The following is an 18,185-nucleotide window of genomic DNA, read 5'->3' on the forward strand; positions in this document are numbered from 1 at the left end:
TAGCCTTTGTTTTTGTCCTTTCCTGCCTAGGAACCCAGCAGTCTCTGTGAGTTTCCTTGACAACGGGATAGATAAGTTAAAAATAACCCTGTGCTCGGCCTTCTCTGGTGCTTGGCTCAGTTCCTGGGGCTCTAGATGCTCCTAGAGTGGGTGGATTCAGGGCGGGCAGGGCAGGTGCTTACATTTCGAAGCCCCAAGGTTTAGGGATCAGAGCTGCATAGCCCCCGCACAGCATTATTACCTGGTCTCTTTACAGGCGGCTGGTTGCCAGTGGTGTGTGAGTGTGAATGTTAAAGCATGAAAACCTGGTGTGGTGCAGGACTTCACTTCCTCTAACTGAGAGAGCAGTCATGGAGGTGTTAGTGTCTCAAGCCTCTGTGACAGTGGAGTAGGGCACAGCTCTGGTGCCATTTGCTTATCTCTCCAGGGAATCTCTACACTGGACTGGAAGATATAGATCAGTGGTAGGGAGTGTTCCGGTCTTACATGCTCATGGCCCTAGGCTTAATTCCCCAATATTGTAAAACAAAACAACACACAGAAAGGAACCCCAAAGATGAGGGGGATCCTTATTGAGCCTCTTTGATGAAATGGAAAAATCAAAGTATTTAGCCATTTGGGTCAGTGGTGACAGAGGCTGTGGCTTCTCCCCCTTGGTTAGGTGCAGGTGCAGGTGCAGGTGTAACAGGGTTTTCATTAATGGACGCTATTTCTGGGTGCTTAGGCCAACATAGGGATGAGCCTGGGGTACTTAAACAGTGGTAGGCTCAGGGTCAGGCCCTCAGAAGTCAGCTGCAGCCTCCTCCATTTTGCATTCTTTTGAAGCCATTTCTGTCTTCTCATTCCTCCTCCAGGGCCCATGGTGTGAGGCTGTTTACAGATTGTGCATGGCACAGCTGCCTCTACTCATGTCCGAGCACTGTCAGGATTACTGTGGCCTGTCTGTCCTGTCACCTCACTGTGCCCGGTGCTCGGATCTCCCACGACAGCTGTTCACTTCTTAGTAATTACCCAGCAGTTTTGACCTTTGCTCTTTGTTTTGCGTTGTAGGAATCAGAGTCGGAAGCAAAGTTAGATGGAGAGACCGCATCAGACAGCGAGAGTCGAGCGGAAACAGCTCCCCCACCAACCTCCATAGATGATACCCCAGAGGTCCTTAACAGGGCCCTTTCCAACTTGTCCTCAAGGTAACCTGGCTTAGTGGTGCACGGTGTCCATTGCGGGTAAGACTGCGGCTTTTAGGGTTTCCGGCCAAGGCTGTTTTCTCTCCTCCACATACACCCACTATGAACATGTCCTTCAATCCAGGAAAGACTAAGAAGTGTAAGACTCCTGACCCCCGAAAACCGGTCAGTCCTCTTAGCATCAGCTGTGTTAACATGAGCACGAGAAGCACAAATCAGGAGACTGCTCCAAAGCCTTCTCTGAAAATGTCCCTGTGCCCCTCCCATGGCTAGGACAGCATGAATCCTTAGCCATGCTAGCTGGCCCCGGGGTCGCTTTCCATTTCTCAGCACAGTATATATAGATATTATGTGCTGATTCAGAAATGCATCTGAAATAAAACCTATCCAGATTGTTGTGTTGAGGGTGGGGTGGGTTGACGCATAACGTTCTCATGGACAAGCCTGGTGCGTATTTGTGGCAGTTGGCACTCTTGGTCTAAGACAGCCATTATCATTGTGATTCAGGGACATGCTGTGTAGAAGCCAGCTGCAGGGGAAATGATCGCTTCCTCTTTTCAGATAGGAATGGTGACAGAAGCCATTCATGTAGAAACAGAAGCAAAGGACACTATCTTCTCCCCTGGCTCTCCCCACGGAAGCCACTCATGTAGACACAGGAGGGAAGGACACTGCCTTCTCTCCCACGCTACCCCCATGCTTTGGCATGTGCTGGTGGTTTCTGCACCTGCTGAGTGGTTGTGAGCAGGCAGTGGTGCCAAGGTCCTGCCTTCACCTGCTGTGCCTCCGTAGAGGTGAAGGGGTGCTCTGGAGAGGTCACATTTAGGGCCTTACCTCCCTAGGCTTGTGTCTGACGGGTCTTTCTCTCTGCCTAGATGGAAGAACTGGTGGGTGCGAGGCATCCTGACGATGGCCATGATTGCATTTTTCTTCATTATCATTTACCTGGGACCAATGGTTTTGATGATGATTGTAAGTACTGTGACAAGCCGTGTTAGTGCCGCATTCAGCTTTTCCTGGGGACTGTTTTCTTCAGTCCGCTGCTGACAGTACCTGAGATGGGTTGCTTCTGGGACTCCATGGAGCCCCAGGTTTCTCAGACCCTTCTGTCTTCGAGCACCTGAAATTTGCCATTTTTCACATGCCAGCTGTAGGGTCACTGGCATCAGTGGTGACCCAGCTGTTGGTTCCTATGAGACTCTAGTTTTGTTTGTTGTGTTCCTGGGGCTTTACTCGTGGACTTAGAATGTTTCATTCTAAGAAGTCACAGTCCACAGGAGTTTAGTCATCCTGCCTGTTTTAGTTTGGTTTTCTGTTGCTGTGATAAACCCCATGACCAAAAGCAGCTTGGAGAGGAAAGGGTTAATTTGGTTTCCATGTCCTGACCACATCCATCACAGAGGAAAGTCAGGGCAGGAAATTGGAGGCAGGAGCTGAAGCAGAGGACCCGAGGAACCCTGCTTGTTAGCTCCCCGTGGCTTGCTCAGTCTGCTTTCTTCTGCATCCCAGGACTACTCAGTGATGGCACCACCTGTGGTGGACAGGGCTCTCGGGGGCACTTCCACATCCGTCATCAGTGAGAGATTGCTCCACAGGCTCGCCTACAGGCCAGCCCAGTAGAGGCGTTTTCTCAAGTGAGGTTCACTCGCTCAGATGTTGCTAGCTTGTGTCAAGTGTTCAGAGCCCAGCCAACACTTACCACCTTTACAGACAGTCTAGATGCTGTCAGCTGGAGGTGAAGAAAGCAGGAGAGTGCCCCACATGTTTATATTCAAGGCCAGAGTGGGAAGAGGATTGGCTGAGACCTGAAAGGCTCTAGAATAAAAAGTTAATCAGGATGCCAGGACTGTGCATTTTATTGTGGGAAGTTGTGACGTAGAGGGTTGCTGCCCGGTGGGGTGGTGTGAGAGAGAAAGTGAATCAGTGCAAGACTGACATATTTCTTAAATGTCCTAGCTTTTCTGAAGCCGTGACCTGTTGGTTTCTCTTTCTGAAGGCCCTAAGAAGAGCTCTCTGATTCCTCTGTGTTTTTCAGGTTATGTGTGTTCAGATTAAGTGTTTCCATGAAATAATCACTATTGGCTACAATGTATACCACTCCTACGACTTGCCCTGGTTCAGGACCCTCAGCTGGTAAGCTCTGCTCCATGGGGCAGCCACCTTGCCTGATTTGGGAGATGTGATTTGTCACAGGTACTTACAGTGGTGGTGGAGACATTGCCACAGACTTGCAGGGCATCCTTGAGCCTAGATTGTATGGGTACCTTCGAGGAGTCTTGAGTAGTTGAAGACTTCCTAAAATAAACAGATGTGTCTGTAGCTAGGTTTAGCTCAGCAGTAGGATCTGTGGGCTCCCGCAGCCAGGGATGGTACCGTACATCCACACCTGAGCTCAGTGTATTCGTACGCCCCAGCCCAGCACGTCACTGGAGTCTTCTGGGAGCTGGCAGGTTCTGGGGCCAGAGTTGCTGTCTGGAACTTGATTCCTCATCACTACAGCAGATTATTGAGGTTACTTTCTTTAAGGCGCTTGCTAAATGAAGACCTGTAGCAATATGGTGTCTGAGCCCTTCCTTGACCCAAAGCTCTGCTGTTGGCTCTGCTCTTATCAGGTACTGTTGTTCTAGCAGAGCTGGGAAGACCCACTGACCGTGAGGATTGCTTTGTGACTAAGTGGGCTGGACAGTAATGATTTGTGCGTAAGCACCTTGGTTATGGTCAAGGAAGCTGACACACTCAGGTCTGGGCACACTCGTTCATGTGGATCCATCACTCAGTCAGCTCCCACTCACCCTCTGGGCTCAGATGTTGTTCTCTTTGTGGCCGTTCTGTGAGTAGGCAGCTGTGTTTTCAATCTTGATAATGTACCCAGGAGGCCTGGCCTTTCTTGATTGTCACTTTACAAAGAAATGTTTTTCCTACCAAATGAACCCAATAATTAAAAGATGGGAAAGAGAGGCTCTTGAGTTTCTTCCTGTTGAGGGCTTGGGTTGATGCAGCGTGACCCATTACCCAGAAGCAAAGTAGAGGGTGCACGAGGGTGTAGATTGAGGCTTCCCTCAGGCAAATGTGCAGTTGATGCTGGTCGAAGGATCTGGGTCCCAGCCAGGTCTCCAAAGGCCTGAGATGGAGCTGATTGCCTAATGAGGTCATCAGTCACTACTTGGTACAGGAATAAATGTGATGTAGGTAGGGTGTCAGGTCACACAGCTTCTTAAAACTTCATTTTTATAAAATGGTGGTAAAACAACAAAGGGAATTGATTGGTAGATGAAGGAGGTGTTCCATGCAAGGAAGAGACAGTAACAAAGCAAAGGGAACCTCCTGGCAGTGGACGGTTCCCGTGGGGTAGTAGGAGTGAGCCTAGGGAGGTGGGCTGATGCACACTTGGAGGGTCCAGAGGTTAGGTGTGGAACACAGAAGGGGAGAGACTGACATCCAGATTTGTAACAAAGGGAGAGGGAGCAAAAGGTGCCGCAGACGTCTAGATCAGCTCTCAAGGAGGAGCAGGCTGTTCTCTCTTCTCGGGCTGTCATGGGGGAGAGCCACATGCACTCCCCTGGCACCGTGTTCTCATTGTTTCCAGGTACTTCCTCCTGTGTGTGAACTACTTCTTCTACGGGGAGACAGTGACAGACTACTTCTTCACTCTGGTCCAGAGAGAGGAGCCTTTGCGCATTCTCAGTAAATACCACCGGTTCATCTCCTTTACCCTGTATCTAACAGGTATGTATCACGTGTTTCTCCAGCTCTCTGGGCATCGAGTTCCTCTGCTTTATGAGTTGGTTATAGTTTTGTGATGTTAACTCTGACTATGCTAGGAAGTGAGCTGCCAGCTCTGTCTTACATTGACTGTAAACTTTTTTCCTGTGGGCTTTGAAGTTAATGTAGTGCTTAATTGTTACAAATGAATTCATCAGTGGACTTCTTAACTCCGCTAAAGAGAAAGAAATGCGGTGTGAGTGATTTTATTCTCTCTGCTTCTGACTCCAACTAGGATTCTGCATGTTTGTTCTGAGTCTGGTTAAGAAGCATTATCGGCTGCAGTTCTACATGGTAAGGGGAGCGTGTGTGTGTGTGTGTGTGTGTGTGGTGTGTATGTGTGTGTGTGTGTGTGTGGTGTATGTATGCATGTGCATATGTGTGTGTGTGTGTGGTGTGTGTGTGTGTGTGTGTGTGTGTGTGTGCGTGCATGCGCGCGTGTGTGCGGGAGGTGAATGTATACATGTTCTGGGGGCTCTGTGAGAGGTTGACATTGATGTCTTGGTTTACTTGAAGATCTGCAGGAACTAACCCGTGGAGCTTGTTGGCCAGATGCTCTGTAGAGACTTAGCAGAGCTTCTGTGCTTTATGTGACAAATCAAAACTTGACATGGTTTGTTCTGAGTTCATCTAGCGCCTGGAGCAGGGAGAGCAAGAGTCCTGCAGTCCTTCACCTAGCTTACACCCTGAGGGGTCTTCCCTCTGGGCGTCTGAAGGCAGGGACAGAGACATTGTTGTAGGGACTCCATCTTACTCACTGCTGCTGGTCATTCCTTGCCTCTTTCTGAGTGGGACAATGTTCCCAGACCTGAGAGAGCACAAAAGGACTCCCTCACTGGTAGGGTACAGACTACTGTAGTGTTTCTGTCGTTGTTTGAGTGGGTATTACTGTTTAGCTGAGCCTGGTCTCACATTTACAGTCCTCCTGCCTCTGGATCGCTGAGATTTCAGGCATGCGTCGGCCATGCACAGGCCATACTTTTGGTAGGACTGTGGCTGGGAAAGACCACGTTACTTCCAGAAGTTTGTTCTGTACTTGTCATGCCAGTCGGGCTGGTGTTATTAAAGCCCGTCCTCCCTGCTTCTCAGTTTCCCACTTATTCCTTATTCTTTGAAGCTGTTATGGTCATAAAGGTGAGTTCATTTCCTTGTCTTGCAGTTTGGCTGGACCCATGTGACCTTGCTTATTGTCGTAACGCAGTCACATCTTGTTATCCATAACTTGTTTGAAGGAATGATATGGTAAGTCGTGATACTGGGAAGAATTTTGGTGTTGGGGTAGTCTCTCTCACTCAGGTAGGCCAAGGACCTGGGTCTCTGTTTTCAGGCTTGCCACCTGTCAGAAGTTCCTGTGGGTAGCTTTGCAATGAGTGTGTGAGTCAGTAGGTTTGGGGTGGCACCTGATTTGAATTTCTCGTCCATTCCCATGTGATGTAGATGCCATAGGTCAGACTAGCTTTACAGGTACACAGAAGAGACCAAAGGTGAAGGCCTGAGGCAGCAGGCTTGACAGCATAGGTGACATAGTCATGGTTTCCTAGCAACGTGTACCAAGGAGAGTAATGGGAATGCACACGTGAGAAGGGAAGTGATTGTAGAAGGGCTTTGAAAACTGTTAATTCCATACTTGGCAAAAGACACAGGAGCGTGTGGGTCAAGAGCAAATAGTTAGCTGACCCTACTGAAGACCATATAGAGGGAGAGGTAGATGGGAAGCTGATTTCCTTTATTAAAAATAAATCAAATGCCTGAGAATTGAATTTGGCAGTGGGTCAGAAGAATAGTGATTGGAGAAGTTAGGTGCCCTCAGTGGAAGGGTCAAGACACACCTGGTGTGATGAGAGAGGCGTTGGGTGTTGTGGGTGACAAGCACACAAACTTCATCTCAGAATTAGAATGTAAATGTTAGCCTTATATTATATTTATATTATATTGAAAACAAGTGTAATGGCCCAGGGAGGCACCAACTAGCTCCTTCCCTGTCTGGTCTTTATTAGGTATTTAAAAGTGCTAAATTGAGCCCTGGGTCGAGCATACCACTAGGATCAGTAGTAACTAAAACTAACGTTTCTAATGAAGGCTTCATTATAGCTATGTAGAGCAGAGACTACTGGACGCCTTGAAGTGTTGTGGGGCTTGGAGGTGAACACAGTGAGCTTGTCTTACGTTTCATAGCAGTGAAGAGACACCGTGACCACAGCAGCTCTTAGGAAGGACAGTATTGGGGCTGACTTACAGCTCCAGAGTTTTAGTCCATCATCATGGTGTGGAGCATGGCAGTGTGCAGGCAGCCGTGGTGCTGGAGAAGGAGCTGAGAGTTCGACATCTTCATCCCCAGATAGCGAAAGGGGACTGTATGCCACACGAGGTGTAGCTTGACTTCAGAGCCTGCCTCCATGGTGACACACATCCTCCAATAATGCTACACCTCCTAACAGTGCCACTGCCTGTGGGCCAAGCATTCAGACACATGAGTCTGTGGGGGCCATACTTATTCAAACCACCACATTCTGTTCCCTTGCCCCTATAGGCTTATAGCCATGACATAATGTAAAGTAAATTTAGTTCCAGCTCTTGGGTTTTTAGTTCCAAACCTTAAAGCCTGTTTCCCGTGATACACCTCCTCTATCAAGGCCACACCTAGTCCTTCACCAATAAGTCCACTGACTAATGAGCCGAGTTATACATACACGGATCTGTGGGGACTGTTCTCGTTCAAACACCATAGGGGATACTAGTGCTAGTAATAAACAGTAAGCAGTTAACTATGACACTGATGCTGTATGCTGTTAAAAACCACGAAGGTAATTGCTAGGCAAAAAAGTCAAAATGGTTTTAAATGGCTGTTTTGGGGACTCGTAGTAGGAGTGGGAATAAGCAGTGTTTCTCCTACCCTAACAGCTTATCGTCTTGTTCATGTACTTTAATGAAAAGGGAACAAGTGGCTATTGTGGAGTGTTGACTCAGTCAGTCAGTCAGTCAGTCAGTCCGTCAGTCAGTGGACACCAGTGCCGGGCACTAGGTATGGCATTTTGGTGTGTCTTCCCCAACTGCCTTTTCTGAGTGTGGTCTCAGTGTGCAGCCTAAGCCAGTCTTGAACTGACAGCAGTCCTTCCTTACCCTTCCGAGTTGCCGTTAGAGGCTCATGCAACCATAGCTGACATACTTTCTTTTAGGTTTTTATTTACAGACGCCAGTTAAAGTAGGAATGTATTTCGTTATGCTCTCATACGCGTGCGCAGGGTCTTCTCCTTGTTCTCCCCTTATTGCCTTCTCTTCCTTCCTTCCCACCTCCCGATTCCCGGTCTCTTCTCATGTTCATTTTCTTCTCAACTTAAACCTTACTGCGTTATAAACACACCGCGAGTTACTTTGGCACCGGATTACTGTTGACGCTCTTCGGTGGACTTCTGAGATCATCTGGGTAGAGTGACTCCTTTTGGGTCTTTCCTAGGTTTATTGTTCCCATTTCATGCGTCATCTGCAATGATATTATGGCCTATATGTTTGGCTTTTTCTTTGGTCGGACCCCACTCATTAAGGTAAGTGGATCTCCCTGACGTGGGTTGCCTTAGTGGGTGGGACTCTCTCTCTATGGCGTGTCAGTGGGTAGAGAGGAGAACTGGCTGCTGTGTATCCACTGTGGTCCTGTCTTCATGTTACTCTGGGGCTGGGTTAGAGAACAAAAGGATCAAAGAGACCCTGGCAAATACTTTCAAAAAAATCTATCAAGGAAGATATTTTTATGTAGGCATACTTTAATGGCTTTGCTCTTTATTTGACTATTCTTATTAACGTGGATTTTTATAATATAGTAAATGTGTTAACCACTAGTGGAATAGAAAGAAAAGTAACCTGAAGAACATAGGATAGGAATCAAGAAAAAAACATTTTGGGGGAGAATTGAAAGTGACATGATTAATTGAAGATTGTTTTTATTTAGAAATACTTGTTTCATGGTTTTGAGACAGGGTCTCACTGTGTAGCCCTGGTTGTCCTAGAACTCACTCTTAGTCCATGCTGGCTTCAAACAGAGATCCTCCTGCTTCTGTCTCCCTCACGCTGGGATTGTGTGTGTTGTCATCTCTGGCTAGAAATACTTTTCATAAGTAATTGAGTACCAGACCTGAGCTACAGAAGTATCCTTTGCTGACAGTGTTGTTTTCTGTGTGCAGCTCTCTCCAAAGAAGACCTGGGAAGGCTTCATTGGGGGCTTCTTTGCTACTGTGGTGTTTGGCCTTCTGGTAGGTGGTAGCTCCCATCTGGATGGGGAGGGGACAGGGACTCACACCATCGTCAAAGGCCTGTGCAGGAGCAGAGAATATGTCTTCCCAAACCAGAGACTCTTTCTTGCCCAATGCTGACCCTCCCTGAAAAGAAGGCATTCTGTAACTGCCATGGTAGCTTCCAGCTTCCAAGCAGTTCTGTAGGGCCCGTGTATATCTTATGTGCCCCTACGCCCATGTGCCGGGTAACACCAATATTGGGGTGACAACAGCAGTTTGGAGTAGGGCGTGAGGTGAAATGTGTTGCTTCAACTCAGATTTTCTTTTGCACGTGACTTGCCTGGAGGAGTACAGACTTCTAGCCTTTTTGAGGACACCACCCCCTGCTGCCAATCCTTAGTCCCTCCCTTTCTAGTGCTGGCTGGCTTTCACTGTAGCCCACCCCTCCACCATAGCTTCCATGTAGCTCTGAGTTTAGAGATTCTTAGCACAGTAGGGCAGGGTCCCTAGGTGGAAGAGTTGCCTTACAGCTCTTTGTTCAGATCTGGCCTGGGCTTTTTCAAGTTTTTATATGTGGACACATGTGTAGTGCGTGTGTAGTCTTATTGCATAACAGTTCAGGTGAACTACACGTGTGGTGAAACACGGGCTCTTTGAGCCCATGGCTTAAAGTGACCAAGGTGGGAGGCACTCTGAGACTCGTGGCCCAGTCAGTCAGGTGTTGGCCAGCCAGGCTGAATGTCTACCACTGATGTCTTGCCTGCCCTCTGCTCTTTGTCCGTAGCTCTCCTACGTGATGTCTGGGTACCGATGCTTCGTCTGTCCTGTGGAATACAACAATGACACCAACAGTTTCACTGTGGACTGTGAGCCATCTGACCTGTTCCGCCTGCAGGAGTACAACATTCCCGGGGTGATCCAGTCGCTCGTTGGCTGGGTACGTGCCCTTTACACGAGTGATAGCACAGAGGAGTTTCCTCCAGAGATAGTAGCTCCTCGCTAGGGCCCTGCGCCTTATGCCAGGGTAAGGGTGGAGGAGACCTTTCCTAACCTCATGTCAGTTATCGTGTGGACTCCTAGAGGATCCTGCTTACTGAATAGTATGCACCTCTTTCCCTGGGCTGACATTTTCTTAATGACACTGAGTTGGTGGTTGTGAAGCTAGTGGCAGTGGATAGGGTTAGAGCTGCAGCACAGTGGGTAGGGTTAGCGCTGCAGCACAGTGGGTGGGGTTAACGCTGCAGCACAGTGGGTGGGGTTAGCGCTGCAGCACAGTGGGTGGGGTTAGCGCTGCAGCACAGTGGGTAGGATTAGCGCTGCAGCACAGTGGGTGGGGTTAACGCTGCAGCACAGTGGGTAGGATTAGCGCTGCAGCACAGTGGGTGGGGTTAGCGCTGCAGCACAGTGGGTGGGGTTAGCGCTGCAGCACAGTGGGTGGGGTTAGCGCTGCAGCACAGTGGGTGGGGTTAGCGCTGCAGCACAGGGGGTGGGGTTAGCGCTGCAGCACAGTGGGTGGGGTTAGCGCTGCAGCACAGGGGGTGGGGTTAGCGCTGCAGCACAGGGGGTGGGGTTAGCGCTGCAGCACAGGGGGTGGGGTTAGCGCTGCAGCACAGTGGGTGGGGTTAGCGCTGCAGCACAGTGGGTGGGGTTAGCGCTGCAGCACAGTGGGTGGGGTTAGCGCTGCAGCACAGTGGGTGGGGTTAGCGCTGCAGCACAGTGGGTGGGGTTAGCGCTGCAGCACAGTGGGTGGGGTTAGCGCTGCAGCACAGTGGGTGGGGTTAGCGCTGCAGCACAGTGGGTGGGGTTAGCGCTGCAGCAGCCCTGGAACAGGTCATTGCTTGCTTTATGCTACTCACTCTGCAGGTGCACACAAGCTAGTTATACTCTGGTGAGTGCCCTCGATGGGACTCTAAAATTAGTAACTTCATTAACATATTCCTGATCCTTGACACCGTTTTAATATTCTCTGTACTGAAATGGAAAATACACAGAAAGTATTTCTGCCAAATACTGAGGCACAGAGTGTCCCAAAGAGAAGGCATGTCCTGTTGTTTTAAGTTGTGAGCTCAGCTGGCTGCTCAGCTCTCAGGGTAGGGTTTCTGTTTGAAGATTTGGTTGTGTAACATAGTTTTCTTAAGAAGAATGACGTAAGTCTATTGCTTAAACAGAAGTGACTGATAGCAGTTGTTACCAGTGATAAAAATCTGCATTTCAGGTGAAATGAGAAGTTTGAAAGCATGCACCTATCATTGCGAGCATGATGGGTTTCTGGCACTTAGAAGCTGTTCTGACACCACATAACCAAGTGTCCAGCAGTGAGCTGGTATTTCTTAGATGACCGGGGTATGGTCCATAGTCATGTCTGGATAAAAGATGGACCCACAGTGCATTGTAGACCAATGGGTTTTGTGAGGAAGCACAAAACATCCATTAGGAAGATTTCAGCTTCAACATTGTACCTGCTTCTTTGGGGGGCGGTGATGGTGAGGATCTCACAATGAACTTGGAATCTTTCTGCCTTCTCCTGAGTGCTGGGACACCCCCTGGCTTGTAGCTATTTCTTTTCTCTTTGTGTGTGTGTGTGTGTGTGTGTGTGTGTGTGTGTGTCTGTCTGTCTGTCTGTCTGTCTGTCTGTCTGTGTGCATATATGTATGTATGCATGTGTGTGTCTGTCTGTGTGCATGTTTGTGTGTGTATGTGTGTGTGTCTATCTGTCTGTGTGTGTGCATATATGTATGTATGTGTGTCTGTGTGCATGTTTATATGTGTGTGTGCATGCATGTATGAATGAATGTGTGCATATTTACATATATACCTACATAAGCGTGGAGGCCCAAGGTTGATGGCAGGAATCTTTCTCAGTTGCTCCTTTGCCTTATCCTGGTGAGGCAGGTTCTTGAGATAAGCTTGCTCTGGGATCCTCTTCATGGTCTGGAATTACAGGTGGCTGCCATGCACTTTCGCCATTTACATGGATTCTGGGGATCTGAACTCCAGTCCTGCTGTAGGACTAATGAGAACCTTCCCACCTTACACCTCACCGTTACAGAGTTGTGCCTGTTAGGTTCGTGTGAAATACCCACAATCCTCAGAGAAGACTGCTAAACACTCATCCTTTTGCTGTCATATTCTCTGGGAAGCTAAGGCTGGGTTCTCTTCATAAGAAGCTAATTCCAGAGTTTCTCCTTTGTTTGTGACAGGCTCTTATGCAGTTTAGGCTGACCTTACATTCTCCCTGTAGCTGGGGGTTCCCTTGAACTTCTGATCCTCCTGCTCCTACCTTCCAAATGCTGGGATTACAGGCACATGCCACCACTCCAGACAGAATATCATGATGGTCTACTATTAGGCCAAACGTTAGAGATTTAAAAGCGTGGGCCAATTTTCTTTCTTTCTTTGTTTGTCTCTCTCTTTTTGTTTCTTTTTTCTTTTTTCTTTTGTTTTAAAGACTCATTCCTGGGCTGGAGAAATGACTTAGCATTTAAGAGTACTTACTGCTCTTTCAGAGGTCCTGAGTTCAAATCCCAGCAACCACATGGTGGCTCACAACCATCTGTAATGAGATCTGATGCCCTCTTCTGGTGTGTCTTAAGACAGCTACACTGTACTTCTAAAGAATAAGTAAATACATCTTTAAAAAAAAAAAAAAAGAAAAAAGACTCATTCCCTTTAGATGTATGAATGCTTTGGGTGCGTGCTTTTGTGTTTGCCTGCAGTACCAGTGAAGGCCAGAAGAGGGCATCACATCTCCTTGAAATAGAGCGCTAGATGGTAAAAAGCCACCATGTGCATTAGAACAACCCAGGTTCTGTGCTGGAACAGCAGGTGCTCCTGACCAGCAGACCGTCTTCCAGCCCTGCAGTCTTTTGGTTGACTGAAGAAAATAGAGACCTTGTTTTATCAAGTTCTTAATTAACTGAGAAGCCAGATGTGCACACTTGTTGACTTTGGTTTCGCTCACTCTCCTCAGAAAACCATGAGGATGTACCCTTTCCAGATCCACAGCATTGCGCTCTCCACCTTCGCCTCGCTCATTGGCCCATTTGGAGGGTTCTTCGCAAGTGGATTCAAGCGGGCCTTTAAAATCAAAGTAGGGAAACTTCCCCGCTGCCCCTCCCTTCTGGTCGCCCATCTCTTCCCTGCCCCGCTCCATCAACATTCACCCCTCATACCAGGTCATGCCCCCTGGCACTCAATGTATGTTCCTCTTGACCCTCATGCTGAATTTAGTTTGTTAGTTGTGCCCTGTGATCGCCTGAGCATTTGACCGCATGCCTCTGTCCATCGCCTTCTGGACCCAGCAGGGTTTGGTCATCGGGTGGATCCATTAGTCTGGAATTCGGTTGTTGCTGAGCACAGTCTTGCCCTTCCTTCCTCTGCCTCCACAGGATTTTGCCAACACCATTCCTGGTCATGGAGGCATCATGGATCGCTTTGACTGCCAGTACCTGATGGCCACCTTTGTCAACGTGTACATCGCCAGCTTTATCAGGTGCGGATCTGCTCCACTGGAACCAGATGAGTGGGCTTTTAAAGCCTGAGTGTGGTTCTTCCGCTGTTTGGACCCTTTGAGGTCGCTCTCCCTCCACTAAGAGTGGGTTCAGGAATCAGGCTCATGGGTACCTGGGCCAGCAGTAGCTGGGTGTCTCATGGGTACCTGGGCCAGCAGTAGCTGGCCCCTACTCAGGGTGCTTCATGTTCTGTTTTAGGGGCCCCAACCCGAGCAAACTGATTCAGCAGTTTCTGACGTTGCGGCCGGACCAGCAGCTTCACATCTTCAACACACTCAAGTCTCACCTGACTGACAAGGGGATTCTGATGTCTGCCTTGGAAGAGGAGTAGTCTACCCAGGGCCAGGAGAGCCAGAATAGGACTAGAGTGAGGGGCAGGTCACCAAGGCCAGCCCAGCTGCTGTGACTTAGATAATGAGAAGCTTCAACTCACCGTCTTTTTTTTTTTTTTTTTTTTTAACCTTTTTAATTTGTGTTTTTTTTTTTTTTTTTAAATCTGTATATACTGTCTGTCTATAATGTGGGCTGTGAGTAGCTTTGAGTTGCAAAGAAGTCACAGAGAAGAACCATTTGGGTTTCTTAAGTACAGGTATTGAGCAGCATGAAGGACAGTGCTGCCCAGCTCAGGGTGTCTGCTTGGTGGGTCTGACCCCCGCCCATCCAGTTGTTTCTGGGTGTGTGAGAGATCTTTCATTCATCTGGGTCTAACTGGTTGAGGGACTTTCCCACCTGGGCGGGGCTTCATGGCCTCCATTGCTTTTGCTGTCTTTGACCCCTTTTGTTGGGGCTTCTGCAGGCATTCTGTCTGGGAGCAATGGAGGGCTGCCTTCTGTGGAACTGTGGGAGGGAGGTTCACCGATCAGATGAACATCTCGTCCAAGCCAGAATTCTGCGGGGGACACGTGAGCTTTGCTTACAGTTTGCTTTCACCGTACAGACTGAAAGAAGGTTTCAGACTTCCTTTTCTCAGAAAGCATGAAGAATTTATGACGTCTGGCAAAAGAAGCCGCTACTGTAATGTTCCAGATGTGTGCAGTAGAGCGCACTGTCACAGCCCTTTCTGCACCACCCAGGCATCTGTGGCCATGGAGGGAGGCCCTGCAGACCGCATTTCCAGAGTTGAGGCCCTCACGATTGTGCTGTGGGTTTGCTGCTGCTGCTGCTGAGTCCTTCTGGGGGGACCCCTGAGGTGGGGAGCAGAGGGCTTTTGTTCACACTCCCTTTGCCTGGGAGCCCACTTGTGTTGCTGCTGTGTTGTGTATATAGGTGAGCGTATGTGTGTCTGTTTGTCACTTTGTTTCCTCCATGATTTCAATCATACCCGGACGTCCTCAGAGCCCCTACATCCTGTTTGGAATTATGGCCAACCTAATCTGTCAAGAGGCTCGGCCCTTTTCAAAACTCAGTGTACACTTTTTATGGCGTGTGACCAGTGCACATGCAGCCTGGGGACCTCTGCTGTTGTTTGTAAGCTGTGATGATTCTTCCCCTTCCTAATTGCAGGTTGAGATTGACGTGGGAAGGAGTGGCTGGCAGGGAGGGAACGTGTTCCCTGAGTGTTAACCCACAGCCTGCCTCAGTTTACCGACTGCTGAGGAGGCTGCAGTGTCCAGTGCTCAGTCAGCCCTCAGAGTGTCCGCCGTGCCCCATGGGAGCAGGGGTGGAGCAGCTCCTTGTCTCTCAGCCCTGACTTCCTTGTCAACCTTGTGGCTTGTTCTCAGCTCCCAGGATTACACTGAGCGCAACGCTGCTGCCTTCAGCTTGGTTCTGGCTGGGCAGCCCTGAGTGGGAGCTTTGCTCTGAGGGTTCTCCTCTGACTTGCCCTCAAAGTTCACCAATTCTGAAACTCTGTGGAGAAGTTTCTGTCACCAGCGGCCTCCTGTTGCTATTAAGTCATGTCATGGGCACCTAAGAGAGGAAGTACACTGAGGTGTGTTTTACAATTGTTCCTTAAGATTCTCAATGGTGATTGGGATTGAGAAACTGCAATTTTCTGATTGAAAAATAACCTTGGATCACCAAATTAGGTAGAGCAGGGCACACCACTCCCCAGCAGCCAGGGCTCACTCTTGGCAGCAGCTGAGGCTTGAGGAAACTGGTGTCCTAAAACACTGAACCCAGTGCCCACTGGAGCTGCCGGCCCCAGGTTTTTCTTCTTTCCTGAGTTCCCCAGTCTTGTGAGAGCATTTCCCAGTCAGGTAGCCAGGGGAGCAGTGCCACCATGCGATTGTACAGTGTGTTGTTTGTCTCATTAAACAGGCAGGCCCCAGAGACTGCGTTCACGGCACCATGCAGATCTCCGTGGTTCACATAGCTTGCTTTACACTCGTTTTGTCTTGTCAGAAATAAAATGTTTGTGCCTTTCCTTGTCATGAACTCTGTGTTTGTCACTTTGACACATGGCTGTGTTTCCCACTTTGTGTGAGCATAAGCACTGTGCAGTTTTACTGTTTTCCAGTTTGTGTGCCAACCATTCCTAGCAGCCCTCTGAGGTATCTCAGGTGAGAGCCACAGGGTGGAACCAGAAAGTACCCCATCTCGAAGTGTGCCTCTGGGACAGCGTTATTAGCTAGTCCCTGAGGCCCCAGCACAGGAAATACTGCAGTGTTCCTTCCTGCAGGCCATGGAGCCCTGACCCAGGCCAGTCCTGGGCAGTGCTTAGGTGGCTGTTAGCATATAACAGGTGAAGTAAGGATTTGGTGAAGAGCGGGGTCCCAGAAACCAGGCTGAGAACAAGCCGGGGTGTCTTCCTGGTGAGTCCTGCTCACGACTGTTCTCAGGAAAACTGAGCCTTCCCTTTGTGTGTATGTTCCTCACCCACAACCATTTCACTGTCAAAAAGTTCACATTTGTGTCTTCTGAAAGTGAAGGAAGCTGGGAGAGTATGCGCATCCATATGGTCCATGTGTACCCATGCACACACATGGACACATGCACACACACATGCACAGGCACGCGCACACATGCACACACATGGACACATGCACACACACATGCACAGGCACACACACACATGCACACGCATGGACACATGCACACACACATGCACAGGCACGCGCACACATGCATATGCATAAACACATGCACACACACATGCACACAGCCTATTTCACATTCTCAGTCTTAGTTTCTGCTTTATAACCACATTATAAATAATGATAATAATAAAGTGAATTATTCTTAAAGTACTGTAGTGTGTGTGAGGCAGTCTTCAGAGGTGTGAAGTGTAACATGTAATCTTACATAGGTGGACTGTGAAGGTTTTTCTGGTGTTTTGCTCTGCCTGCTTTCATCCTGTAACCTGGGCTGTATTATACAAGAGAACTTGAGCAGTGCATTTCAAGAGAATCAGCAGAGACCTTCTGTTGGGCTAATTGCTGGGTTGGCTGGGACCTGCTCTGAAGGGATCCCTCAGTTCACTGAGTGGCAAGCCGAGGTCAGTCCTCGCTGTTGATGGAGCTGGGAGGAGGAGTGACCTAAGGACTCAGGACAGAGCATGTCACACACAGTTCTGCAGTTCTGTGTGCAGTCACTGTGTTCCTCAATGAGTCAGCCTGAGGTGGATTCCCAGGGAAGCCTTTTCCTCACTATCAATGTGGGATGTCACAAGTAAAACTTGTTGTGTTAGTAATCTAAGGCCATGTTGTCTTTGTCTTTTAGAGTAATTCCTGGCTGTGCCTACTACTCCTGCATACCGTGCTTTTGTGCATACTGTGCTTTTGTGCATACTGTGCTTATGTGCATACTGTGCTTTTGTGCATACTGTGCTTTTGTGCATACTGTGCTTTTGTGCATACTGTGCTTATGTGCATACTGTGCTTATGTGCATACTGTGCTTTTTGGGGAGGAGGGCAGGTTCATGTGCATCCAGGGTTCTTGCTCTTTCCAGGTCAGGATGAGAAGAAGGCCTAAGAGAGCATGAACAGGTGACTGATGCAGGTACAATAGGAGTTGTCAACTATCAGGCACTCTGTCCCAGAAGGAGCTGGGAGCTGCCAGAGAGGAGGCTACTTGTTGGGTAGATCTTCAGACTCAGCGTGGGTGAAGGAAGCACCCTTCCCCTTACCACTCTTCCTCACGGCTGCCCAACATCCTGTGTTTAAAGACTTGGCTTCTGCTTCCTGACTCAGTTCCTGGTTGAATGGGACCTTCCAGGAGCCTGCTGGGGTATAGACCAAGGAGCAAAGGAGAGTTCTTATTTAAGGGCTTTGCTGGGCTCATCTGTGGGTCCTGGGTCGTCCTCACATTCTTGCAGGGCTCGCCCATGCTCATGAGCACACATAGCCATTAGAATGTGGTCCACCTTTCTGTCCACTCTAGCCTCCCTCTCTTTGGGTTGATGGAGCGACCTTACCTGGGCTCTGTGCTCTCCTGTGGTGGAGGCCATTAGCATTGGGCTGCTGCTTCCCCGGGCAAGACATTCTCTCTTTTTTTCTAAAGGTCAAAAGCCCCTGGTGATGGGGGCACTTTAGGTGTGCTTTGGATGCTGACCTGTTAGGGCT

General features: G+C 48.9%; 1 protein-coding gene across 1 annotated transcript in view; it reads left to right on the forward strand.

Annotated features, from left to right (window-relative positions):
• The window catches only part of Cds2 (CDP-diacylglycerol synthase 2), a 38,590-nt gene extending 24,460 nt beyond the window's left edge, over positions 1-14,130 (forward strand). The window contains exons 2-13 of the mRNA NM_053643.2: positions 1,051-1,187; positions 2,060-2,156; positions 3,220-3,317; positions 4,771-4,910; positions 5,182-5,240; positions 6,106-6,188; positions 8,401-8,488; positions 9,122-9,190; positions 9,957-10,109; positions 13,143-13,262; positions 13,561-13,664; positions 13,882-14,130. Coding sequence (NP_446095.2) covers positions 1,051-1,187; positions 2,060-2,156; positions 3,220-3,317; positions 4,771-4,910; positions 5,182-5,240; positions 6,106-6,188; positions 8,401-8,488; positions 9,122-9,190; positions 9,957-10,109; positions 13,143-13,262; positions 13,561-13,664; positions 13,882-14,014 — 1,281 coding nt within the window. The 3' untranslated portion in view covers positions 14,015-14,130. The remainder of the gene's footprint in view (positions 1-1,050; positions 1,188-2,059; positions 2,157-3,219; positions 3,318-4,770; positions 4,911-5,181; positions 5,241-6,105; positions 6,189-8,400; positions 8,489-9,121; positions 9,191-9,956; positions 10,110-13,142; positions 13,263-13,560; positions 13,665-13,881) is intronic.
• Positions 14,131-18,185: the final 4,055 nt, after the last annotated feature.

The sequence above is a fragment of the Rattus norvegicus genome, chromosome 3 (assembly GCF_036323735.1).
Source record: "Rattus norvegicus strain BN/NHsdMcwi chromosome 3, GRCr8, whole genome shotgun sequence".
Lineage (NCBI taxonomy): Eukaryota > Metazoa > Chordata > Mammalia > Rodentia > Muridae > Rattus > Rattus norvegicus.